The sequence below is a fragment of the Oncorhynchus mykiss genome, chromosome 25, assembly GCF_013265735.2.
Source record: "Oncorhynchus mykiss isolate Arlee chromosome 25, USDA_OmykA_1.1, whole genome shotgun sequence".
Classification (NCBI taxonomy): Eukaryota; Metazoa; Chordata; class Actinopteri; order Salmoniformes; family Salmonidae; genus Oncorhynchus; species Oncorhynchus mykiss.
The window spans coordinates 19,410,402-19,436,221 of record NC_048589.1 but is presented as its reverse complement, the minus strand read 5'-3'; the positions used below and the strand labels follow the sequence as shown (position 1 = coordinate 19,436,221).

The 25,820-nt window shown below is 41.6% G+C and overlaps 1 protein-coding gene across 2 annotated transcripts; it reads left to right on the top strand.

Moving 5' to 3' along the window:
• The first annotated feature begins 14,925 nt into the window (after positions 1 to 14,925).
• Positions 14,926 to 24,195, top strand: LOC110505524 (delta-like protein 4). 2 transcript variants are annotated; one of them, XM_021584797.2, is made up of 11 exons: positions 14,926 to 15,418; positions 15,588 to 15,851; positions 16,169 to 16,226; positions 18,225 to 18,488; positions 19,150 to 19,210; positions 19,745 to 19,875; positions 20,662 to 20,831; positions 21,162 to 21,378; positions 21,566 to 22,316; positions 22,547 to 22,655; positions 22,805 to 24,195. In XM_021584797.2, the coding sequence occupies exons 1-11, from the start codon at positions 15,365 to 15,367 to the stop codon at positions 22,808 to 22,810; spliced, it is 2,085 nt and encodes a 694-aa protein (XP_021440472.2). In that variant the 5' UTR covers positions 14,926 to 15,364; the 3' UTR covers positions 22,811 to 24,195. The 2 variants fall into 2 exon arrangements, with proteins under 2 accessions (XP_021440472.2, XP_036818782.1); XM_036962887.1 differs by lacking the exon at positions 22,805 to 24,195 and having other exon boundaries at positions 22,547 to 22,796.
• Positions 24,196 to 25,820: the final 1,625 nt, after the last annotated feature.

Genomic DNA, 25,820 nt, shown 5'->3' with positions numbered 1-25,820 from the left:
CAAATAAGAATAATCACAGTGGTTGTCGAGGGTGCAACAGGTCAGCACCTCAGGAGTAAATGTCAGTTGGCTTTTCATAGCCGATCATTGAGAGTATCTCTACCGCTCCTGCTGTCTCTGGAGAGTTGAAAACAGCAGGTCTGGGACAGGTAGCACGTCCGGTGAAAAGGTCTGGGTTTCATAGCCGCAGGCTGAACAGTTGAAACTGGAGCAGCAGCACGGCCATGTGGACTGGGGACAGCAAGGAGTCATCAAGCCAGGTAGTCCTGAGGCATGGTCGTAGGGCTCAGGTCCTCCGAGAGAAAGAAAGAAAGAAAGAAAGAAAGAAAGAAAGAAAGAAAGAAAGAAAGAAAGAATGTCACGCCCTGACCTTAGATATCCTTTTTATGACTCTATCTGGTTTGGTCAGGTGTGATTTGGGGTGGGTATTCTATGTTCTATTATTTGTATTTCTATGTTTTGGCCTGGTAGGGTTCTCAATCAGGGACAGCTGTCTATTGTTGTCGCTGATTGAGAACCATACTTAGGTAGCCCTTTTCCCACCTGTCTTTGTGGGAAGTTGACTTTGTTTATGGCACTTAGCCTTTAGCTTCAAGGTTGGTTTTTGTAGTGTTTATTGTTTTTGTTTGCCGTCTTTCCTAAATAAAAGAAAATGTATGCTCACCATGCTGCGCCTTGGTCCAGTTCGTTCAACGGCCGCGACAAAGAGAGAGAGAATTAGAGAGAGCATACGTAAATTCACACAGGACACCGGATAAGACAGGAGAAATATTCCAGATATAAGAGACTGACCCTAGCCCCCCGACACAAACTACTGCAGCATAAATACTGGAGGCTGAGACAGGAGGGGTCAAGTAGGGGGGTGGGCCTTCTTTTATTCTCTATTGTACCTCTATTGTTCCTAAAGCAAGGGGCAAGGGAGAGGCCGACGACATGAGATTCACGTCAGACCAACCATACACTGATAGAAAAAAAGTAGAAAAGTATTTCTTTCTTCGGTTTGTCCACATAGGGGAAACCTTTTTGGTGCTAGGTAGAACCCTGTGCAGAGGTTTCTCCCTAGAACTCTCTAGGAAAGGTTCAACCAATGAATATTTGATCACATAAAGGTTCTTCCTAGAACCATCTATGAATGGTTCTACCGAGAACCCTTTTATCTTTGGAGGGTTCTTCCTAGAGCCTTCTGTGAACGGTTCCATCAGCCTTATTAGCCTTTAAAATGTATTATGACAATACATTACATACAGTTGAAGTCAGAAGTTTAAATACACCTTAGCCAAATACATTTAAACTCAGTTTTCACAATTCCTGGCATTTAATCCTAGAAAAAATTCCCAGTTTTAGTTCAATTAGGATCACCACTTTATTTTTAGAATGGGAAATGTCAGAATAATAGTACAGATAATTATTTATTTCAGCTTTTATTTCATCACATTCCCAGTGGGTCAGAAGTTTACATACACTCAAATTTGTATTTGGTAGCGTTGCCTTTAAATTGTTTAACTTGGGTCAAACGTTTTGGGTAGCCTTCCACAAGCTTCCCACAATAAGTTGGGTGAATTTTGGCCCATTCCTCTTGACAGAGCTGGTGTAACTGAGTCAGGTTTGTAGGCCTGCTTGCTCGCACACACTTTTTAAGTTCTGTCCACAAATTATCTATAGGATTGAGGTCAGGGTTTGTGATGGCCACTCCAATACCTTGACTTTGTTGTCCTTAAGCCATTTTGTCACAACTTTGGAAGTATGCTTGGGGTCATTGTCCATTTGGAAGACCCATTTGCGACCTAGCTTTAACTTCCTGACTGATGTCTTGAGATGTTGCTTCAATATATCCACATAATTTTCCTACCTCATGATGCCATCTATTTTGTGAAGTGCACCAGTCTCTCCTGCAGCAAAGCACCCCCACAACATGATGTTGCCAACCCCGTGCTTCACAGTTGGGATGGTGTTCTTCGGCTTGCAAGCCTCCCCCTTTTTCCTCCAAACATAACAATGGTCATTATGGCCAAACAGTTCTATTTTTGTTTTTTCAGACCAGAGGACATTTCTCCAAAAAGTACGATCTTTGTCCCCATGTCCAGTTGCAAACCATAGTCTGGCTTTTTTTATGGCGGATTTGGAGCAGTGGCTTCTTCCTTGCTGAGCGGCATTTCAGGTTATGTCGATATAGGACTCGTTTTACTGTGGATATAGATACTTTTGTACCTGTTTCCTCCAGCATCTTCACAAGGTCATTTGCTGCTGTTCTGGGATTGATTTTCACTTTTCGCACCAAAGTACGTTCATCTAGGAGATAGAAGGCATCGCCTTCCGGAGCGGTATGACGGCTGCATGGTCCCATGGTGGCTATACTTGCATACTATTGTTTGTACAGATGAACGTGGTACCTTCAGGCGTTTGGAAATTGCTCCCAAGGATGAACCAGACTTGTGGAGATCTACAATTTTTTTTCTGAGGTCTTGGCTGATTTATTTTGATTTTCACATGATGTCAAGCAAAGAGGCACTAAGTAGGCCTTGAAATAAATCCACAGGTGCACCTCAAATATAATCAAATGATGTCAATTAGCCTATCAGAAGCTTCTAAGCCATGACAACATTTTCTGGAATTTTCCAAGCTGTTTAAAGGCACAGTCAACTTAGTGTAACTTCTGCCCCACAGGAATTGTGATACAGTGAATTGTAAGTGCAATGATCTGTCTGTAAACAATTGTTGGGAAAATGTATTAGAAGTAGATGTCCTAACTGACTTGCCAAAAGTATAGTTTGTTAACAAGGAATTTGTGGAGTGGTTGAAAAACGAGTTTTAATGACTCCAAACTAAGTGTATGTAAACTTCTGACTTCAACTGTATACCATAAGGCCTTTCTTTGAGGGCCTAATTATACCCTCACACGGTTGTGTAAGGAAAGTCCTGGTTTACAGGCCACATCTTGGCTTGCAAATGGATGTTTAATTCCTATTGGAATCCAGCTAGAGTTAGGATATCCAAACAATAGGACTTATATATCACCCACAACCTGCATTCAGAATGACTGCCAGGGTAGGGAACAACCATCTCAGTAACAGGTGCAATAAGTCCAACTACTAACTGATTGGATTAGTTTAGTTAATGTATGCTATTTATCTTTGTGTAGCATAAAATGTATCAATAAAAACATACTAAAATAAACAATTCTGAAAATCACCTTGCAATAGAGCATGCTGGGAAACATGATATATGGTTCTATGTAGAACCCTTCTTGCCTTCCTAAGAGTCATCAAAGAACCCTTTCTTCCAAAGGTTTAACCCTTTGCCTTAAAAATAACCATTGTCTTCCGAAAGAGGTTCTTCAGATCAAAACGGTTCTTGTTAAAACTCTATCCCTCCGCAAAGATCTCCGCAAAGTTTTCACTTGTGTCTACAAAACACTATTTTGCCAAACAATATATACTTGGGATATCGCTTTTCAAAAGTAAAAGTCCAAAATCACTGGAGGACATCTTTAATGCCCCTCTTCACACAGTCACACTTCTTCCCTGTCCTCCATTTTTCTATTTCCTTTTCCTGTCGGAGGGTTTTGTCTTCTGTTAGGCAATGCCTTGACCTCTGTGGGGAAGGATTTCCTCAAGGTCCACAACTTCCACACAATTAGCTCTGCAGTCAGACATCACACCAAAAAACATTATCGTGACACAAAAATAACACATGCAGCTTTCATAGTTGTCTTTCAAGTGTCACTTCGACACAAACAGTGGCAGAAATAAATACACATGTAGTAACACCTGCAATTGGATGACAGTGTCTAATACACATACTATATTTGACTTTTTTCAACTTGACACAGAAATATACTTCCTCTAAGTGAGTAAGAGGAGACATGGTCCTACAGTGACAGATGCCCTGATGGCCGTATGTCCGCCCCTGCTGCCCCACCATGTGTAAAACCTAGAGCAGAGCTGAACAGAGCAGAGTTCGGGTGATCAATAGTGTTCATTGAAGGGCCCTGCCCTGGAACTGCTGGCTGGGGTAATGTTCCCTGGGTGGGAGGTAGGAGTGATGTGTGCTGTCCCTGTCCTGTTGTCCTTGTGGATGGATCACTCTTCCAAGGCTGGCCCTGGGCCATGGGGCTCTGTGGGCTGGCACACATGCAGCTGTCACACACCCACTGGTCTCAGACACCACAAACGGATTTACCTTCTCCATCCCAGGGCCGGTCACTTAGGCCAGCCCTGGGCATAAGTGGTCACTTATTTGGTGGTGGTGGGGGGGCTCAGTCAGCTTCTGAACTTAATGTTGAGAGTTAGAATAGTAGAATACACAAAGTGCCATTTTGAAATTTGGTAGTGCCTCAGCAGTTTTCCTCTTGTTATGTCAGTCACTGACTGTCATTCAATTAGCACATTTAAGCTAACATTTTTTAGATTGGTAAATTAGTCTAACCAGCTATCTAACTTGCTTTAAAACGACAGCATATTCTCTACGACCCATGGCAAAATGTGTAGAATTGCAGGAAATTAACTTGAAAAATGATTGTTTTTCTCTCTGCCATTAAGAGGGGGGCCACTAAAATGTTTTGTTCATAAGGTGGGGTGCCCCCTAGCCTAATCTTGCTTAAGGCCCCCAAAACGCTAGGGCCCTACTAAACCTTACAAACATTGCTTTACAGTACATACACTACTGTTTATGCATCAACCTTTCATACGTCACTGTACACATTTTGTGTTATTATTATTCCTAACAGCTCCGAATGGCTCAATTCTCATGTATCACATTGTAAACATGACTCAACATGCTAACCAACTGGCATTTAAAGTGTGTGTCCAGACAACATTTAGTTACTTAATAGGCCATATCCTCTTTGTTCCAGTGTCATCTAAATCCCAGGCAGCCCAGGCAGAACTAAACATCACTAGTGATTAAAGAGTGTTGTCAGTGCTGTCGTAGGGGTAGCAAAGTGCTGGCAGGACACTGTTTAGTCAACACTACACCAAAAGGGTGGTTGGAGAGTTCCAAAACAGCCTTGGGCTCTGTTTTGTAATATGTCTGACCGAGCCAGCAGCCATTTGAAGGTGCTCTGAACTCACCTACGGGATAGTCTAAGTTTATGGGTTACTATGAAGTTGATAAAGATCAAGATTACAAATCTCTTGACAGGAGAGTGACAAACAAAATGGGAACTACTGAACATAGAAACTGTACATTTGTGTATTTCTATAACTGCAGCTTCAGTGCATCTCCACATGCTCCTTTGGAACCAAGTGGAGAACAATCCATCATCTGATTCCATTACGCTGTAGCACATCCATGTGTTAGTTCATCTCACCCACCGCTCCCTGATATACTGTAGGTATAAACCCTGCTGTCTGTCCAGTTTAAGGGTTTATCAGGAAACTGTGCTTGGTGTTGTAAACTTGTCATATTCACTGGCAAATACGCTATGTTCTTAAAAATACTGCCATTACTACTTTGAAAATTCTAACTAATTGAGGTTAACTTCTGGATTTAAATATTTTATACAAACAACACCAACATTAAAACTTTACTCTGCAGAGGATTAGCATTGAAGCTACACGTGTAGCTCCAGTTTCAGATGAAACAAGGCAGTAGAGGCAGTAGAGTGCAGTGGACAAACAGCATTGGGTTCTCTAGTCGTGACAGCAGGGGATTTCTCTTTGTATAGGGCGAAATGGTTAGATACCTCAGAACCATTGGCAGAGCACATCAAAAGCTCAATTGATTCGTTGGATTGGAGCATAGAGATCAAATGTGCTGTTAAGAAGTGTTAAACTGATGTGACTCAAACAAGGGCAGGTTTTTGGACAAAAGGGGCCACCTGTTAACACAGTAGCTAATTTCCCACTGCACAGGCCCAGTGTGTTGATACTGTTGGAACAGTGAACCTAATAGGCACACATCAGACATTACACAGTACTGACACTGGCAATGAGACAATTGAAGGAGATACAATCAAGGGCTATATCATTTCAAAAAATCTATTTCAAAGACACCACAATAATGTAAATGCCCTGTTTATTAATTAATTTATATTGGATTGTCTATGTAAACCAACTATATCCTCAAACTACAAGCCTACATAAAAAACTGAAATATTGAGCAGCATATTGGTTATTTGTCCTTTACCTGAGGCTGCCATTATTTGCTTTGAGCAGCTGCCTGTCATAATCAGACATTTAAAAAGTCATTTGAGTAGCCTAGTCATTTGAGCCATGTCCATGTCATTGTATTTGTCATTGACCTGATGCCAAAAACAGATTTACAGTAAAAAAAAAAAAAAAGTGGACACAGATGAAAGAAATTCAGTTATGAAAATCCGTCGATCCCCCTTGGCTTGACAGGTGTTGAAGGCTACCTTCATCTTCCTTATATGTTTTGTAAATATATTAGCATTGATAGAGGCTTATAGAGACGTGTACTGTCAGTGTTGTGCTAGTACACTCACACATGACAGTTAAGAATCATGTAAAACTTAACATCAATGTAACAACCCACTGGGCACACACTGGTTGAATCAATATTGTTTCCATGTCATCTCAATGAAATTAAGTTGAACCAACGTAGAATAGACGTAGAACTGTTGTCTGTGTCCAGTGGGAAGATGATGATTTAGGTTAGATATTTGTAATGAGATGTCAAGGGAGTTATATTAATTAATGATGAATTCTGCTCATGTAGACATGACACACTGCCCATTCTGACCTAAAGGCTATACAAGATACTCTGGCCAGAAAAAAAGATTACATCAGGCAATTTATCATTAGTAGAAACTATTAGTAGCAGCAGCGCTTAAAGCTAAATCCAAATGCACTTTCATACCTTCTGTTTCCCAATGAAAATGTTATTTCCAAGGGTTTCAGATCCAAGAGGGGGGCAGCTTTACAAAACACTGCCACAAAGAAGGGTTACTGCAGATGGAATTATGTACGGCCTATGTCTCGTTTCCAAAGCTGTGTTTACACAAGGCCTGCAATGAGGGAAGAGAATAGAGCCAGTTAGGTTATTGTTTGCATTGGCCGAGTGTAAATAAAACTAGGGGTGGAGGCTGAAATGTCATATTATTTCAGGCTAGGTTTTGAATCTTAAAATGCACAAATAAATAAGGGCACAAAAAGAGTGCTAAAATGGGATTGGGGTAGGAGGTGATGGGTAAATATTGAGAAAGTGTAAATACTGGAGATTCAGCTCCATATCTGATGCTGTCTGTTTTTGTTTGTGATATTTAGAGGGTGTAGGTTACAAATCCAGGCAGCTTAACTTGTGCTGCTATGCCTTTACAATGGATCGCAAAGGGATGGCAGATAAATCCAGAGGTATTAATGTACCACCTCTTCAATTATTCATGTGTATAGATGTTTGGAAATGTGTATGGGGCCTTGGGTAAGACTCGTTAGCACAATACTGAAGCTCACCAGTTTTCTTCATTCAGTCAGAACCAACAGGCTTTTTACTGATTGCATCCAAATGCTATTACTGTAGTTAGAAATCAGTAACATAACGCTACAGTAGTCTGGCTGAGCTCAGGGACTATGACTCTGATCTCATTACATTCTGAGCACCACTACTACTGTACATACGTGTTGAGTTAACCTGTCCTCCACACCAACCAGTTTGAGGGACTCCAGCGATTCTCCACAGGTCCAGTCCAGTGTGCCACGGTGAATGGTGGGAAAAGGGCTCCAGTGTAGTGGAGATGTGAGATGTGCAGGATTATGCACATGGAGTTTCAGACACAATAGTACATTGTCCCTGTGCTCAACAGAATCGCCATCCATTAATAAGTCAAAGGGGGGGGGGGTGTAGATCATCTCTGGTCATCTCTGCAGGAGTGTTCTGCCGTGAGACGCCATCTGGCAGGAATATTAAAATCCTGCAGGTTTTGGTCCTGCAGAATTTGACCTGGAATTTACTTGGTCCTGCAGGAATTGTATTATCCTGCAGAAATGTTAAAATCCTGCAGGTTGCGGTCCTGCAGGATTCCTGCAGTAATTGTCATGTTTGTGCAGGATTTTCAACATTTCTGCAGGACTCCTGCAGGAACGCCGGGGACTTTTCCTGCAGAATTGTGTCAATGCTACAGGATTACTACAGGACACAAAAAGTTGAATTCCTGCAGGATTCCTGTAGGATTTATTTGTAAGGGAAATCCTAATCCTCAAAAAACGAAAGAGAGAAAGTTATTTTATAGCTTGTGTGGATACTATAAGATCAATAAACATAGCTGTTTTGGTTCAACTAATATACAATGAGTAGGGCTACAGTTTACCTCCACTTCAATTTCCAGAATTGGCTGTCTTCCAGTGAAGGTCATGTAATGGTGCTATTGGATGGTTGAGCAGGGGGGGGGGGGGGGGGGGGGGCTGTGGTATTATACAGGGCATTTATTTAATAGAAATAAACAAAACACAAACAGGGTAATTAACACTCCGTTTACATGAAACACACAACCATAATCAAATGCAAAAACAAAAACATGCGTAAAGTTTAAAAAAAAACATATATACAGGACCAGTCAAACGTTTGGACACACCTACTCATTCTAGGGTTTTTCTTGATCTTTTTGCTATTTTCTACATTGTAGAATAATAGTGAAGACTTCAAAATGATGAAATAACACATTTGGAATCATGCAATAGCCAAGTGTTAAACAAATATATATATATTTTATACTTGAGATTCTTCAAAGTATCCACCCTTTGCCTTGATGACAGCTTTGCACACTCTTGGCATTCTCTCAACCAGCTTCACCTGGAATGCTTTACCAACAGTCTTGAAGGAGTTCCCACATATGCTGAGCACTTGTTGGATGCATTTTCCTTCACTCTGCGGTCCAACTCATCCCAAACCATCTCAATTGGTTTGAGGTCGGATGGTTGTGGAGGCCAGGTCATCTGATGCAGCACTCCATCACTCTCCATCTTGGTCAAATAGCCCATACACAGCCTGGAGGTGTGTGGGGTCATTGTCCTGTTGAAAAACAAATGATAGTTCCACTAAGCGTAAACCAGATGGGATGGCATATCACTAAAGAATGCTGTGGTAGCGATGCTGGTTAAGTGTGCCTTAAATTTTAAATAAATCACAGACAGTGTCACCAGCAAAGCACCCCCACACCATCACACCTCCTCCTCCATGCTTCACGGTGGGAACCACATATGCGGAGATCATCCGTTCACCTTGTCTGCGTCTCACAAAGACACGCCGGTTGGAACCAAACATCTCAAATTTGGACTCATCAGACCAAAGGACAAATTTCCACTGGTCTAATGTCCATTGCTCGTGTTTTTTTGCTAATTTATTAAAAATAAAGAATAGAAATAACTAATGTAAAGAAGTATTCAGACCCTTTGATATGAGACTTGAATTTGAGCTCAGGTAAATCCTGTTCCAATTGATCATCCTTGAGATGTTTCTACAACTTGTGTGGTTACCATGTGTGGTAAATTCAATTTATTGGACATGATTAAGAAAGGCACACACCTATCAATGCAAGGTCCCACAGTTGACAATGCATGTCACAGCAAAAACCAAGCCATGAGGTCGAAGGAATTGTCCGTAGAGCTCCAAGACAGTATTGTGTCGAAGCACATATCTAGAGAAGGGTACCAAAACATTTCTGCAGCATTGAAGGTCCCCAAGAACACAGTGGCCTCCATCATTCTTAAATGGAAGAAGTTTGGAACCACCAAGACTCTTCCTAAAGATGGCCGCCTGGCCAAACTGAGCAATCGGGGGAGAAGGGCCTTGGTCAGGGAGGTGACGAAGAACCCAATAGTCACTCAATAGTCACACAGAGCTCCAAAGTTCTTCTGTGGAGATGGCAGAACCTTCCAGAAGGACAATCATCTCTGCAGCACCACCAATCAGGCCTTCATGGTAAAGTGGCCAGATGGAAGCCACTCCTCAGTAAAAGGCACATGAATGCCAAGTGTCATGTCTGGAGGAAACCAGGCACCATCCCAATGGTGAAGCATGGTGGTGGCAGCATAATGCTGTGGCAGGGACTTGGAGACTAGTCAGGATCGAGGGAAAGATGAACGGAGCAAAGTACAGAGTGATCCTTGATAAAAACCTGCTCCAGATCTCTCAGGACCTCAGACTTGGGCGAAGGTTCACTTTCCTACAGGACAATGACCCTGAGCACACAGCCAAGGAAACACAAGAGTGGCTTCGGGACAAGTCTCTGAATGTCCTTGAGTGACCCAGCCAGAGCTTGGACTTGAACCCGATCGAATATCTCTGGAGAGACCTAAAACTAGCTGTGCAGCAACGCTCCCCATCCAACCTGACAGCGCTTGAGAGGATCTGCAGTGAAGAATAGGATAAACTACCCAAATACATGTGTGCCAATCTTGTACCGTCAGACTCAAGAAGACTCGAAGCTGTAATCGCTGCCAAAGGTGCTTCAACAAAGTACTGATTAAAGGGTCTAAATACTTATGTAAATAGGATATTTCTGTTTTGTTTTTTGTTTTTTTACAAAAATGTCTAAACTTATTTTGGCTTTTGTAATTATGGGGTATTGTGTGTAGATGGATGAGGGGAAAAAAATAATATAATCCATTTTAGAATAAGGCTGTAACGTAACAAAATGTGTAAAACATTAAGGGATCTGAATACTTTCCTGAATGCACTGCATATATATATAGCCATTGTGTATTTATTCCTTGTGTTGTCTTTCTATTACTTTCTATTTTTCTCTCTGCATTGTTGGGAGGGACCCGGAAGTAAACATTTCACTGTTAGTCTACACCTGTTGTTAAAGCAGGATATTTATTTTATTTGGTCCATGCAAGTAAATCATTAATTGTTGCCTAGGGTTGAGGCCCTGACCCTAGCTTCATGTCCACTCCCAGCTCAACCCTAACCCTGGCCCTAACCAAACTCTTGATTCCCTTCCACATCCCGGCTCAACCCTAAACCTAGCCTCCACCCTAACCCTAACCCTAACCCTAACCCTAACCCTAACCCTAACCCAAAGCCCAACCCTAACCCTGACCCCAACCGTAAGTCTAACCCTAGCTTCATATCCATTCACGGCTCATCCCTAACCCTAACCCTAACCATAGATTCATGTCCACATCGCAGCACAACTATAAACCTAGCCTCAACCCTAACCCAGCCCCAATTTTAACCCTAACCCTGACTTTATTTCCACTCCTGCCTCAAACCTAACCCTAACCCAGCTTAATGGACACATCCTGGCTCAAACTTTACTCTAACCTCAACCCTAGCCATAACCCTAACTTCGTTTCCACATCTTGGCTCAACCCTAACCTTCCACATCTTGGCTCAGCTCAACCCTAACTCTAACCCTAGCCTAAAGGTTAGGGTGGAGGTTGGAGTTAAGGTTGAGCTGGGATGTGGACAAGAAGTTAGGGCTAGGGATATGGCTAGGGTTGAGCCAAGATGTGCAAATGAAGCAAGGTTTAGACACATTTTAGGGTTGAGCCGGAAGTGAACATGAAGCTAGGGTTAGCGATAGAGATAAGCAGAGGTAGCACGAGGGCTGTGGGTGCAACCGCCCAAGGGCCCACGCACCTACAGGGCACGTAAGGAGCCCCATGTTCCTGGAGATTTTTAATCCAACATTGTAAAAATGCAACACTTCCTAAATTGCATCCTGTACAGGTCCTAAACTCAAAAGTAATGTCCAACTCTACATAATGCATCTCTTTAGCTCCAGATGCATCTCTCAGTAGTATTTGTAGTGTGTTGGTAGGGTTATTGTGGCATCAGTAGCCTCTGAAACCTTAACTTGTCCACAGAGACCATAGTAACCTACACAAGTATTTGTTGTAGGCCATCCATACAAGTAAATATTTTTCCTGTCTTCTTTAAGATGTAGAAAAAATTTAATTGAGAAACAAATATTCTGTGTCAGAGCTAGAGGTAGTTTTGTAAGTGTTGCAAAAACATAACATTGGGCTTAAAGGGTTGACAAACTGAGACCTTGAGCCACATTCATATATTGGACAACCAAATACTTTAAGACACCAAAATAACAATATATATATATATATACAGTGCCTTGCGAAAGTATTCGGCCCCCTTGAACTTTGCAACCTTTTGCCACATTTCAGGCTTCAAACATGAAGATATAAAACTTTATTTTTTTGTGAAGAATCAACAACAAGTGGGACACAATCATGAAGTAGAACGACATTTATTGGATATTTCAAACTTTTTGAACAAATCAAAAACTGAAAAATTGGGCGTGCAAAATTATTCAGCCCCTTTACTTTCAGTGCAGCAAACTCTCTCCAGAAGTTCAGTGAGGATCTCTGAATGATCCAATGTTGACCTAAATGACTAATGATGATAAATACAATCCACCTGTGTGTAATCAAGTCTCCGTATAAATGCACCTGCACTGTGAGTGTCTCAGAGGTCCGTTAAAAGCGCAGAGAGCATCATGAAGAACAAGGAACACACCAGGCAGGTCCGAGATACTGTTGTGAAGAAGTTTAAAGCCGGATTTGGATACAAAAAGATTTCCCAAGCTTTAAACATCCCAAGGAGCACTGTGCAAGCGATAATATTGAAATGGAAGGAGTATCAGACCACTGCAAATCTACCAAGACCTGGCCGTCCCTCTAAACTTTCAGCTCATACAAGGAGAAGACTGATCAGAGATGCAGCCAAGAGGCCCATGATCACTCTGGATGAACTGCAGAGATCTACAGCTGAGGTGGGAGACTCTGTCCATAGGACAACAATCAGTCGTATATTGCACAAATCTGGCCTTTATGGAAGAGTGGCAAGAAGAAAGCCATTTCTTAAAGATATCCATAAAAAGTGTCGTTTAAAGTTTGCCACAAGCCACCTGGGAGACACACCAAACATGTGGAAGAAGGTGCTCTGGTCAGATGAAACCAAAATTGAACTTTTTGGCAACAATGCAAGACGTTATGTTTGGCGTAAAAGCAACACACCTCATCCCCACTGTCAAACATGGTGGTGGCAGCATCATGGTTTGGGCCTGCTTTTCTTCAGCAGGGACAGGGAAGATGGTTAAAATTGATGGGAAGATGGATGGAGCCAAATACAGGACCATTCTGGAAGAAAACCTGATGGAGTCTGCAAAAGACCTGAGACTGGGACGGAGATTTGTCTTCCAAGAAGACAATGATCCAAAACATAAAGCAAAATCTACAATGGAATGGTTCAAAAATAAACATATCCAGGTGTTAGAATGGCCAAGTCAAAGTCCAGACCTGAATCCAATCGAGAATCTGTGGAAAGAACTGAAAACTGCTGTTCACAAATGCTCTCCATCCAACCTCACTGAGCTCGAGCTGTTTTGCAAGGAGGAATGGGAAAAAATTTCAGTCTCTCGATGTGCAAAACTGATAGAGACATACCCCAAGCGAATTACAGCTGTAATCGCAGCAAAAGGTGGCGCTACAAAGTAATAACTTAAGGGGGCTGAATAATTTTGCACGCCCAATTTTTCCGTTTTTGATTTGTTAAAAAAGTTTGAAATATCCAATAAATGTCGTTCCACTTCATGATTGTGTCCCACTTGTTGATTCTTCACAAAAAAATACAGTTTTATATCTTTATGTTTGAAGCCTGAAATGTGGCAAAAGGTCGCAAAGTTCAAGGGGGCCGAATACTTTCGCAAGGCACTGTATATAGTATATATACTGTATATATACACTACCATTCAAACGTTTTGTGTCCTTGTTTTGAAAGAACAGCACACTTTTTGTCCATTAAAATATTTCTCACATGGAATAGCCTTAATTCCTCAGAACAAGAATAGACTGACGAGTTTCAGAAGAAAGATCTTTGTTTCTGGCCATTTTGAGACTGTAATCGAACCCACAAATGCTGATGCTCCAGACACTCAACTAGTCTAAAGAAGGCCAGTTTTATTGCTTCTTTAATCAGAACTACAGTTTTCAGCTGTACTAAAATCATTGCAAAAGGGTTTTCTAATGATCAATTAGCCTTTTAAAATTATAAACTTGGATTAGCGAACACAATGTGCCATTGGAACACAGGAGTGATGGTTGCTGATAATGTGCCTCTGTACGCCTATGTTGATATTCCATTAAAAATCATCAATTTCCAGCTACAATAGTCATTTACAACATTGACAATGTCTACACTGTATTTCTGATCAATTTGATGTTATTTTAATGCACCATTTTTTTTGTTGGTGTGGCTGAGGCATAAGAGGTTGTGAACAATAATGAATAGGGGTGTAAACAAAGAAGAGTGCTCTAGAAAGTGTGAAAATCATTCAAGGGCATTTTATCCTACTTTTCTCCAAAGTGGGATAACAAGTTTATCAAATTTCAAAGAAACATAATTCCCCCATGTTTTCCCCAACTGCAGTGTATGATATACAATTTTGAAGCTCTGAGTCTGTACCTTTATAAATGTAAAAATGGTTGACACCCATCTTTTCCAATTGACTATAATGTAATGACACAAGCATCAACCATGTGACACTTGTATTTTCACATTGAATGCAATGTATTGACATAAGCATCAATTTGTTAATGCTCATCTTTTCCAATTGACTTGAAATGTATTGACATAAGCTTTCATTGGTTGACACTCATATTTTACCATTGACAAGTCAACTGTGTGACACTCATCTTTTCCCATTGACCGTAATGTATTGACAAAAGCATCAACCATGTGACACAGCTTTTCCCATTGAATTCCATGTATTGAAATAAGTGTCAATTGGTAGATGCTCATCTCTTCCCATTGGCACCATAAAGCCTGCTGGGAGCATGACCAATTGAAATATATTTTGGAAAAACGTGTCATGATGACGTTTTCCTATGATATGATGTTGCAAAATGTGACATGAGGGTTGGTTGCAATAGGCTCGGATGGAAAGGGGCGGCGTTTATTGATTAACAGTATTCATAATAAGTACACAAGTATATAATGTAAGCGAGACATCAAACACCCTTCATTAAGAAACAGTCTGCTTTGTGACTGATGTACTGCCACATTTTCACAACAATATTGGCGCCACCAGAAGCGTGTTTCTGTATAAGCAAAGCGCAAGAGTTGCATCAACACGCCAAGAGAAAGCACTTTTTCAGCAGGATCATGATGGAAGGTCATGGTAAAGACAGAAGGATGACTAAACTGTGGATATTGACGTTACTGTTATGCGTTTAACCTGCATCTCACTGTCTGGATAAAAAGGTTTCTCAACTTCTGCGCGTATTGGATTGCGGAGCTGGGTTTAGTCCAAAAGGGTTTTGAAGAAGGATTTATTCCCCTTTTCCTAATTTCATATTTCCTCATCATCCAATCACTGCTTGGAATAGCAGCTCTCTGATGAGAACAGGTTATTTTTCAAAGGATACGAACCGATCTGTGGAAAAGAATGGCAACTTGGTTTACCTTTATCATCGCAATTGTTATAACGATTTTTACGCAGGTAATTTTACAGTTAACTATTTTTGGAATCGTTCATGCCTGAATGTTGACACAGCAATAGGGTTGTAATGCACAATAAAATATCATATAATACGCCTAGAATAATTCATAATGTAAATGTTTGCAAAGCAATATTGTTTTATATGCATTAATTGATTATCCTCCTTTAGGTTCTGGGATCTGGTGTATTCGAGCTTGATCTTCATCAGTTTCAGAATAATAGAAGTTTGCTGGCAAACGGCATAGCTTGCAGTCCAGCCTGTAGAACTTTTTTCCGAGTTTGCTTGAAGAACTACCAGACGATAGTGTCACCAGGTGACTGCTACTTCGGCAGTGTCGTTACACCTGTACTAGGCAACAACTCGTTCAGCGTCATGGAGGACGGCACGTTCACTAAACCTATTCGCCTGCCACTCACCCACTTTGCATGGCCGGTAAGACGTTATGCACTGCCTATAATTGAAGTGGTTGAGAATATACAGTATCTGCCTATTGATGCATGGAACAACGGTGTTTGCAATGAGATAGGTGGTGAAGAGCGTCCATAAGCATAAATCCAAGGACTGCACTATCCGATATGGATGTGTATAATATGAAACAAGAGTATATTAGATTTCATAACATGTTATTAGCCTAGTCTACACATATCGTTCAATTTATATATATATTTAAGTAACAAAAAGATGTGCATCTGTACACATTAAATAGTTTAAAAGGTAGACCCTTATTTTTTTTCCACATGTCCTTCTAGGGTTCGTTTTCTCTAATCATTGAAGCATGGTATTCTCCTTCAGCGGATCTACCTGAAGGTGAGTAGTACGCGCCATACATGACCACCGCTAGGAAGCACTGTTACAGATGTTTGAAAAATGCTCCCTATGCCATGGGTCGACAACAGGCGACCTTCGTGCCAAAACCAGCCCGCTAATCAATTTGTTTTGCTCCCCAAAGTTCTTTGTAAAAAAAAATAGGACTATTATTTTAGTTTTTGGTCAAAAAATACAGTAAAATCACCAGGAATTCAGCTAGAATTAGTTTAATTTAGGAAATATGTTCCCAAGTGTTCCTACAAATAAAAAAAGAGACATATGTGATAGTGTCTCAATGTAATCAAGGTATAAAATGATTGTTATTTTCAAATACAATCTCTTTTTGGGCTGAGACCGACAAAAATCGCCCCACGGTTGGATCTAGTTGCCTACCCCTGCCCTACGCACTAGAATTATATAATTAAGTAGTATAAATACATGCAATTTATACAGACATTTTGCAGTTACATAAAACTTGGAAATGTGAACGTGTTGATGTCCATGTGTCAGGATGAGTTACGTGCAACAGAGCACTTCTTTTATGCTCTGTCTTCAACACAATCGCACTTCCTTTGGTTTATTTTAAGCGTGGGAAAGTGTGCAAGTCTTAAGTGAGGATATCTAAACCTTGCCAAAAGCCTCTGACGGCCTTTCCTGTATTTTACACCTTTTTGCTCCCTTTGGAAGGGGAAGAATGGGTTGAAAATGTTTTGCTGACAAAAAGGAATAGGACATTTCAATCACAGTACACTTAAACCATTTGGAAGAATAGAACACAGGCCTTGATGAACCATATTTACAAAGTATGTGGACACACCTTCAAATTAGTGGATTCGGCTATTTCAGCCACACCCGTTGCTGACAGGTGTATACAATCAAGCACACAGCCATGCAGTCTCCATAGACAAACATTGGCAGAAGAATGGCCTTACTGAAGAGCTCAGTGACTTTCAACATGGCATCGTCATGGGATGCCACCTTTCCAACAAGTCAGTTCGTAAAATTTCTGCCCTGCTAGAGTTGCCCCAGTCAACTGCAAGTGCTGTTATTGTGAAGTGGAAACATTGAGAAGCAACAATGGCTCAGCTGCGAAATGGTAGGTCACACAAGCTCACAGAACGAGACCACCTGTCCTCGGTTGCAACACTCACTACTGAGTCCCAAACTGCCTCTGGAAGCAATGTCAGCCTAAGAACTGTTCGTCAGGAGCTTCATGGAATGGGTTTCCATGGCTGAGCAGCCGCACACAAGCCTAAGATCACCATGCGCAATGCCAAGCGTCGGCTGGAATGGTGTAAAGTTCGCCGCCATTGGACTCTGGAGCAGTGGAAACCTGTTCTCTGGAGTGATGAATCACGCTTCACCACCTGGCAGTCCGACGGATTAATCTGGGTTTGGTGCATGCCATTAGAACGCTACCTGCACCAATGCATAATGCCAACTGTAACAGTTTAGGGAAGGCACTTTCCTGTTCCAGCATGACAATGCCCCCGTGCACAAAGCGAGGTCCATACAGAAATGGTTTGTTGAGATCGGTGTGGAAGAACTTGACTGGCCTGCTCAGAGCCCTGACCTCAACCCCATCTAGCACCTTTGGGATGAATTGGAATGCTGACTGCGAGCCAGGCCTAATCGCCCAACATCAATGCTCGACCTCAGTAATGCTCGTGGCTTAATGGAAGCAAGTCCCCACAGCAATGTTCCAACATCTAGTGGAAGGCCTTCCCAGAAGAGTGGATGCTGTTATAGCAGCAAAGCGGGGACCAACTCCATATCAAGACCCATGATTTTGGAATGAGATGTTTGAGGAGCAGGCGTCCACATACTTTTGGTAGTGTAGTGTATATCATAAACTGACAACAATGTGCATTGTTTGTTTTGACCTTTTTAACAAGCATAGACTGTATGCATGCAATGATACCTATTTGATAAGGCAATGAAAAAAGAACGTTAGGCCACACTATCTTGACGGATTTGTTTTGTTCTCTATCCCCGCAGATATAAACAACCCTGCCTTATTGATTAGTTATTTTTCCATCCAAAGAAAGTTGGAAGTAGGGAATGAGTGGTCCCAGGATGTGCAGAGTGGGGGCCAGACGGAGTTAAGGTACTCATACCGGTTCATCTGCATTGAAAATTACTACGGGGACAGTTGTTCCAAAATATGTGCTCCAAGAGATGACCGCTTTGGCCACTACACCTGCAACCCTGAAGGGCAAATATCATGTCTACCGGGCTGGAAGGGAGAATACTGCGAAGAACGTAAGCAATCAAGAGTGAAATGTTCTGGGTTTCTGAAGATTTTTCACATTATGTAGTAAAATGATATTTCTCAAATTAGACCTATTTGCAAAATGGGTTCTATCGTGTCAAGATGCTGCTGCTGTAGAAAGGCTTGGATCATATTTGTATTTTGGAGTGGCAAGGATGAGCGAATAAAAACTGTATCTCCCTCCCAACCCAACCCCTTCATCCCTAGATATCTTACCATTTTGGCCACGTGGGTAGAATAATCCTGGGTAGCGTTCTGGAAGAGCAGCACGCGCCGAGTTAATCGCAGCATTATTATCTGCCACGCGCCACTAAATTGAGGTCTATTTTGTTGAGCGGGAGGGCAGCAGCTGCAAACAGGGTTCTAACAGCCTACGGACAACAATGGGGCAGCTGTCCTCTTTTGAGAGCAAGCATCTGCTCAGGCTTAACCAGCCATTAAACACTAGTCTTGTAACCATGCAAAATCAATGTCACATACAACACAACACAGAAGCAGCAAATGAAGGTTTCTCTATAAATAGACAGGTAACAGGTTTGATGCTACAACAGTGGAAATGTAATTCCTAATCCAAACCACAAGTTTATGATGTATTGTTGAATGAGTTGACAAAAAAATGAAGTTCATGTTTTGTCTCAATTTTATATGCAGCAATTTGCCTCAAAGGGTGCAGCAAAAACAATGGAAATTGCTCAAGGCCAGGAGACTGTGTGTAAGTATACAATAGTCATTTTAGTGTGTGTGTGTGTGTGTGTGTGTGTGTGTGTGTGTGTGTGTGTGTGTGTGTGTGTGTGTGTGTGTGTGTGTGTGTGTGTGTGTGTGTGTGTGTGTGTGTGTGTATGTGTGTGTGTGTATGTGTGTGTGTGTGTTTACATGCATGCTTGCCTGCATGTGTATATGCCTGCATGTGTGTGTGTGTGTGTGTGTGTGTGTGTGTGTGTGTGTGTGTGTGTGTGTGTGTGTGTGTGTGTGTGTGTGTGTGTGTGTTTACATGCATGCTTGCCTGCATGTGTATATGCCTGCATGTGTATATGCCTGCATGTGTGTGTGTGTGTGTGTGTGTGTGTGTGTGTGTGTGTGTGTGTGTGTGTGTGTGTGTGTGTGTGTGTGTGTGTGTGTGTGTGTGTGTGTGTGTGTGTGTGTGTATGTGTGTGTGTGTGTTTACATGCATGCTTGCCTGCATGTGTATATGCCTGCATGTGTGTATGCACACAGTGCTGAAAGTATTGTGTTTTTTCTGTGACAGATGCAGAGAGGGCTGGCAGGGAACCTTCTGCGATGAGTGTAAGAGACATCCGTCCTGTAAACACGGCACCTGTCAGCAGCCCTGGCAGTGCACCTGCAAAGAGGGCTGGGGAGGCCTCCTCTGTGACCAAGGTCAGTGTCTCAGGCTCCTCTGGGTTCTGCTGTGAAACAATACAGAAGTACAGCAGAAAACACAGGACATCCTTTATGGCGGTAGAAATATGACATGTTCCTATGATATTGCAAGAACAAGAGTCATCAGGCATTCTGATTATGAAAGAAGAAGAGTGGCGGGGAGTAACTGTTTTTCATATAAACATTTGTCCAGTGGTGTAAAGTACTTAAGTAAAAATACTTTGAAGTACTACTTAAGTACTTCTTTGGGGTATCTGTACTTTACTTTACTATTTATATTTTTTACAACTTTTACTTTTACTTCACTACATTCCTAAAGAAAATAATGTACTTTTTACTCCATACATTTTTCCTGACACCCAAAAGTACTTGCTACATTTTGACAGGAAAATTGTCAATTTCATACACTTATCAAGAGAACATCCCTGGTCATCCCTACTGCCCCTGATCTGGCGGACTCACTAAACACAAATGCGTCGTTTGTAAATTATGTCTGAGTGTTGGAGTGTACCCCTGGCTATCCGCCAATACATTTAAAAAAAAATGTGCTGTCTGGCTTGCTTAATATAAGGAATTTGATATGGTTTATACTTTTATGTTTACTTTTGATACGTAAGCACATTTTAGCAATTCCATTTACTTGTGATACTTAAGTATATTTAAAACCAAGTAGTATTTTGCTGGGTGACTCACTTTTACTTCAGTCATTTTTCATTAAGGTATCTTTACTTTTACTCAAGTATGACAATTGGGTACTTTTTCCATCACTGCATTTGTCCACAGATCTGAACTATTGTACCCATCACAAGCCGTGTCGTAACGGGGCCACCTGTATGAACACGGGCCAGGGGAGCTACACCTGTACCTGCCAGCCGGGCTTCACAGGGGACACGTGTGACAGAGAGGTCAGGGAGTGCGACAGCCAGCCCTGTCGGAATGGAGGCCTGTGCTTGGTAAGCCCGGAAAGCCTATCCGTTTCCCACAACATACAGCACACACAGGCTTTCCTGTTTTTGTTTTTCCTCTATCCATGTCTCTGGGCCAGTATAGAAAAATGCAACAGACAGAGCAATAGCCAGATCATTGACCCAGTTCATACTCTCTCTCCTGTTAATGAATGTCATTCAAACTGGGGCAAAGGTGGCACGATGAGATAATAACGTGGAGTCGCAAAGGCATCGAAATGAGAAGCACAGCAACAAACCTACAGTACAGTGATCTTTGCTGGAATTGTTTCCTATGACAGTGGGCTGTGACAACCTCTGACTCTCTGTGGCCCACAGGACCTTGAGAACGGCTATAGGTGTGCATGCACGCAGGGGTACGAGGGGACGCACTGCGAGCACAGAATGCTAACTTGTGCCGATTCACCCTGCTTCCATGGGAATTGCAGAGAAAAGGACAACGGGCGGAGCTACATGTGCGAGTGCCCAGGGGGCTTCACTGGACTCAACTGTGAGAAGAAAGTGGACAAATGCACCTCCCTGCCCTGTACAAATGGTATGGGATAGTTTCCACTCTCTGTATCTCAATAACAAGAACTGTCTTTGATTTATTTTGTACACTGTCAGTTAAGAGCACTTACTCAAACAGATCCATTTGAAATGTTCTCTCTAGAGACATCTACATTAGAGCTAACTTAAAGTGGTTGTGATGTGCGCTGATAACACTGGTCTGCTCTATTCAGGTGGACGTTGTGTTATCCACGGCACCACACGCTGGTGCAGCTGCCGCTCAGGCTTCACCGGCCCACGCTGTGAGATCAACATCAACGAGTGTTCCATGAACCCCTGCGCCAACGGAGCCAGCTGCATGGACCGCATCAACGACTACACCTGTATCTGCCCCCTGGGCTACACCGGCCGCAACTGTGACAAGCCCACTGACCTCTGTGCCTCCAAACCCTGCCTGAACAGTGGGACCTGTACCGACGGGGCCAAAGGCCAGCCTGCTGCCTGCATCTGCCCAGCCCACTTCAGTGGCCCCCAGTGCCAGTACTACGATGTGCCTTTACTCATCCCCCCGAGCCCCAGCCCCAGCCGCGTCAGAGAGCCCCTGGACAGGCTCCACTGGGCAGCCATCTGTCTGGGTGTGGGCATGGTGGTGCTCCTGGTGCTGATCTGCATGGTGGCCATGGTCCTGCGCCACATCCAGCAGCAGAGGAAGAGGAAGAAGGACTCAGAGTCCATGAACAACCTATCAGACGTCCAGAAGGAGAACCTCATATCTGACCTGCAGCTGAAGAACACCAACAAAAAGGTGGACCTGGAGGTGGAGGTGGATTGTCTCAGGGAGAAGTCCCAAAACCATAAACACATCAACTACCACTTGGACTACAAAACCTCCAAGGAGTACAAGGATGAACCATCAGAAGAGGATAAAGATGAGAACTGTAAAAAGATGATAGAGGAGAAAATGCCATTGACTAGAAAGTACAGGTAAGTTCCCATTGGGGACAGACGACAATTCAACGTCTATTCCAAGTTTGTACTGAAATGACATGGAAACAACGTTGATTCAAACCAGTGTGTGCCTAGTGGGTTGAAATGCTGCTTGCAGATGACAACCTGGATAGATTTGGACCTACTTCCTATTCTCCAGTGTTTGATAAATGACAGTGGTTTGGATTTGTGCTTGAGTGTTGACATGTTTTACTTTTCATTTACAGCGAAAGGCCAGAGTGTAGGATATCAACGATATGTTCTCCAAGAGATTCAATGTACCAGTCTGTGTTTGTGATAGCAGAGGAGAAGAATGAATGTGTCATAGCAACTGAGGTAAGCTTTTATTTTCACATTTTGTCTGAACATGTTCCTGCAACTCTTGACACCATGTCATTAACAGTCATCAATCAGCAATGCAAAAGTTGAGGTTTCCATTACATTTCTCCAATGATTCACCTGGTTTCCTTTTTTTCTTCTCCTAGGTATAATACATGGATGGTATCAGACATTCTGAAGAATGGATATCTTCTGGACTGTTTACAGGTGTTGAAATAGATGGGATTTAATTTAACTGCAAATTGCTGCTCTTGAAAACTTGACAACTGGACCGATCATGTGTGCTCTATGAATGCAATAAAATGTAAGGACTGAACACACTGTAATAGAGAAATAATGTGGGCTTTTGGACATTTCACCCTCAGTGTGTACTGACAGATTCAGCCCGTTGACAGAACGTCCCACTATATCCATGGGAAACAGGCCTGCGTTAATACCAGCATGCCCATCTGCAGGATGAGAGGGCTCTGTCTGGAGATACTCCAACTTATTGTGATAATCAGCAACCAACCAATCAACTTACTGCCAACAAGCCTATGGAAGGAGCCAGCTACTTCCATTTCTCTACCCTGGTGAAGTGCTATATAATAAGGCAGACTTTGTTTCATAAACTTTCAAGGAGAGAATAAAAACGTCTGGAAACGGTTCATTTTATGAGAATATTTGAGACCTAAGGCCTATGTCAATTTTGTAAATGAATTGTTAAAAAAAAAAACAAAAAAAAAAGTTAATAAATAAATAATGTATGCATCCCGAATCATAGAGCCTTAAGTATGGGTTAAAGAGCTACATTGGTGCCCAGCTTCTTCTTGGATCCAGTGCACAACAAAAAAACGAAGGGAACATTTAAGAGAAAAAAACTGATGCGATACACGATGCAGTGCCAGGGGTATTCAAGAAGAAGCTATATTTACTTGTTATTATGCAGCATTGCCCAGAAATGAAGACAAAGAAAAACAAAAGTGACTATTATACCAAGGACGCCTTTAATTAGAATTGACTTCACTGAACCAATAATGTTATTTTTAAGATTAGTATTTCACTAGTTATTTAAATATTTCGAAGCACTGGTCTTTCTATGTTTTATAAGATTATTTTGTATATAATGTATATTTATAAATGTAGAAGTCTCTGTACAACTGTTTTTTTATTTGATGCCCAAAAAGTAGAATTTATTTTTTAATGTTGTTGTGATTGTTGTTTTTTAAAACAATGAAAAAATATCTGGTACACTGTTGTTTGTTGGTTTCATGTTGAGTATAATTGGTCAACTATAAAGCTATAAATTTGCCTAGATATTGGAATGATCAAGAGCCTTCAGTTGAAATCCACCACCTGTTGTGGAAATGGCTTCATTGTCTAGATGATGTATGACCTTGTAGCAGTTATAACAATCGCAGTGGTGAGAGGCATGCGTGTCAATGTGATGTTAAATCAATGTGCTCACAATCATTCAGTGGACAGTTTTGTATGTGACAGCAATGTGAGAAATATGGACAAAGTTATATATTAAAACATGTCATGTTAAAGTACGGTACACAGATTGGTCAGTATTTGTATGCAAGTTTTTCCTCAAAAAGAACACCATTCTCACTATGCCCCTTGTCGTTAAGCATCCATGTTGCTTTCAACTGACTTCACATTTCAAGCTGTTTCCTTGGATGTCTGCCCCATAAGCTACAAGACTGAGACAAGGAGGAGGCACAATCTAGAAAAGAGGCTACTTAACAAACCAGGCAGATACTTTAGGGTGTGACCCTACACCACTGGGAAAATCATCATATGCCTCCTCTCTAACTACTGTAAGCATGAATGCAGAAAATAAGGCCCCAAGAGTCCAGTGGCAAGTTACCAGCAGCCTTGAAGGGGTGTTAAAGCCAACACAACACCTTGGCCAGTCCTGATCTCCCCAACAAGACATGTAGGCTATCACATGCTTGCTTTTACAGACACACACACACACACACACACACACATTAAATGACTATAACATATCTACTGGAAAACCACCTGATTATCCATTTCTAGTATTATATTTATTCGTTTGATTAATTATTTTGTCACAACAACTAACACCCACACGTTTGTCTTTTCCACATATTCTGTCCCATTTTACAACCTTTTCAGACATCTACCACATAGTCATGTATTTTCATTGTGTTATAATAAAAGCATCCTGTTCGTGGTCAAGTGACATCATTTCCTGCTTCCCGTCGGATTATAATGCACAGGATAACGGCAAACTTGTCTCACGCATCTGTTATGAAACGTCTTCACGGTTACAAACATGATCAATTGCTATGTATTTCACAAGTATCCGATGCTTGACTATAAAAGGTATTTATTCATCAAAAAAATCTTAGAAGGCCTATAAAGAACAAACATAGTGAATGACTGCTTTACAAAGCTCAAGTAATGAGAATGAAATCTAAATTAAACCTTGAATTGTGTAAAAAAAAAAAAAAACATGCCAGTTTCCTTTCCTTTTGTAATGTTCTTAATTAACACTTGGGGGCATTACACCATACATGGAAAGACATTCAAAATGAGACAGACTGAAATGTACATTTTTACACACTTAACAAAACATTTAAAGTTACTTCCAAAATGTCTTTAAATACGTACATTGACAATTGATAACTAGAGACTTTAAGAATTAATGTCATAACAAACAATTTTGTCAAATAATAATGGCATCTGCAAAGCATGGGAAGTATTCTATATTTTATGATTTTGTGATGATATCAAATATAGTACATTGAATACCATTATCAGACTGTGTTGTCATTGGACCAAAACATAATTGTCCTAGCCAGAGGCCAATGAGGCTGAAGGTAAATCGCCTGCTTAAGAGTCATTCATTGACCATGTATGATACAAATGTATAGGGTGCTAGAGAGGCACCTACGAAGAGAACAGACCTTTAGTGGGCTTTACGATGCTTGGATCTTTATGGCAACCCTATAAAGTCCACATGGGGGCACTATAAAGCCCGTAATTTGTGGGCGGAGCAATAAAATTGGCTGTCAGAAGTATAACAATGTAAATGTACCTTTAATCCGTCTGTCTGCACATTTCAAGGCATATGGTGGTGTAGTGAGATACCCGATGGGCTGGACGATTCTCTTCTCGTCTTGAAAAAACGTATACTAAAAACGTGGA

What these genes read in the sequence shown, in the direction of transcription:
- LOC110505524 (XM_036962887.1), top strand. Translation starts at nt 15,365, where the DNA reads ATGGCAACTTGGTTTACCTTTATCATCGCAATTGTTATAACGATTTTT. An exon ending in TTCAGCGGATCTACCTGAAG is followed by an intron (nt 16,227 to 18,224) that starts GTGAGTAGTACG and finishes CTATCCCCGCAG; the next exon opens with ATATAAACAACCCTGCCTTA. An exon ending in CTCCCTGCCCTGTACAAATG is followed by an intron (nt 21,379 to 21,565) that starts GTATGGGATAGT and finishes TGCTCTATTCAG; the next exon opens with GTGGACGTTGTGTTATCCAC.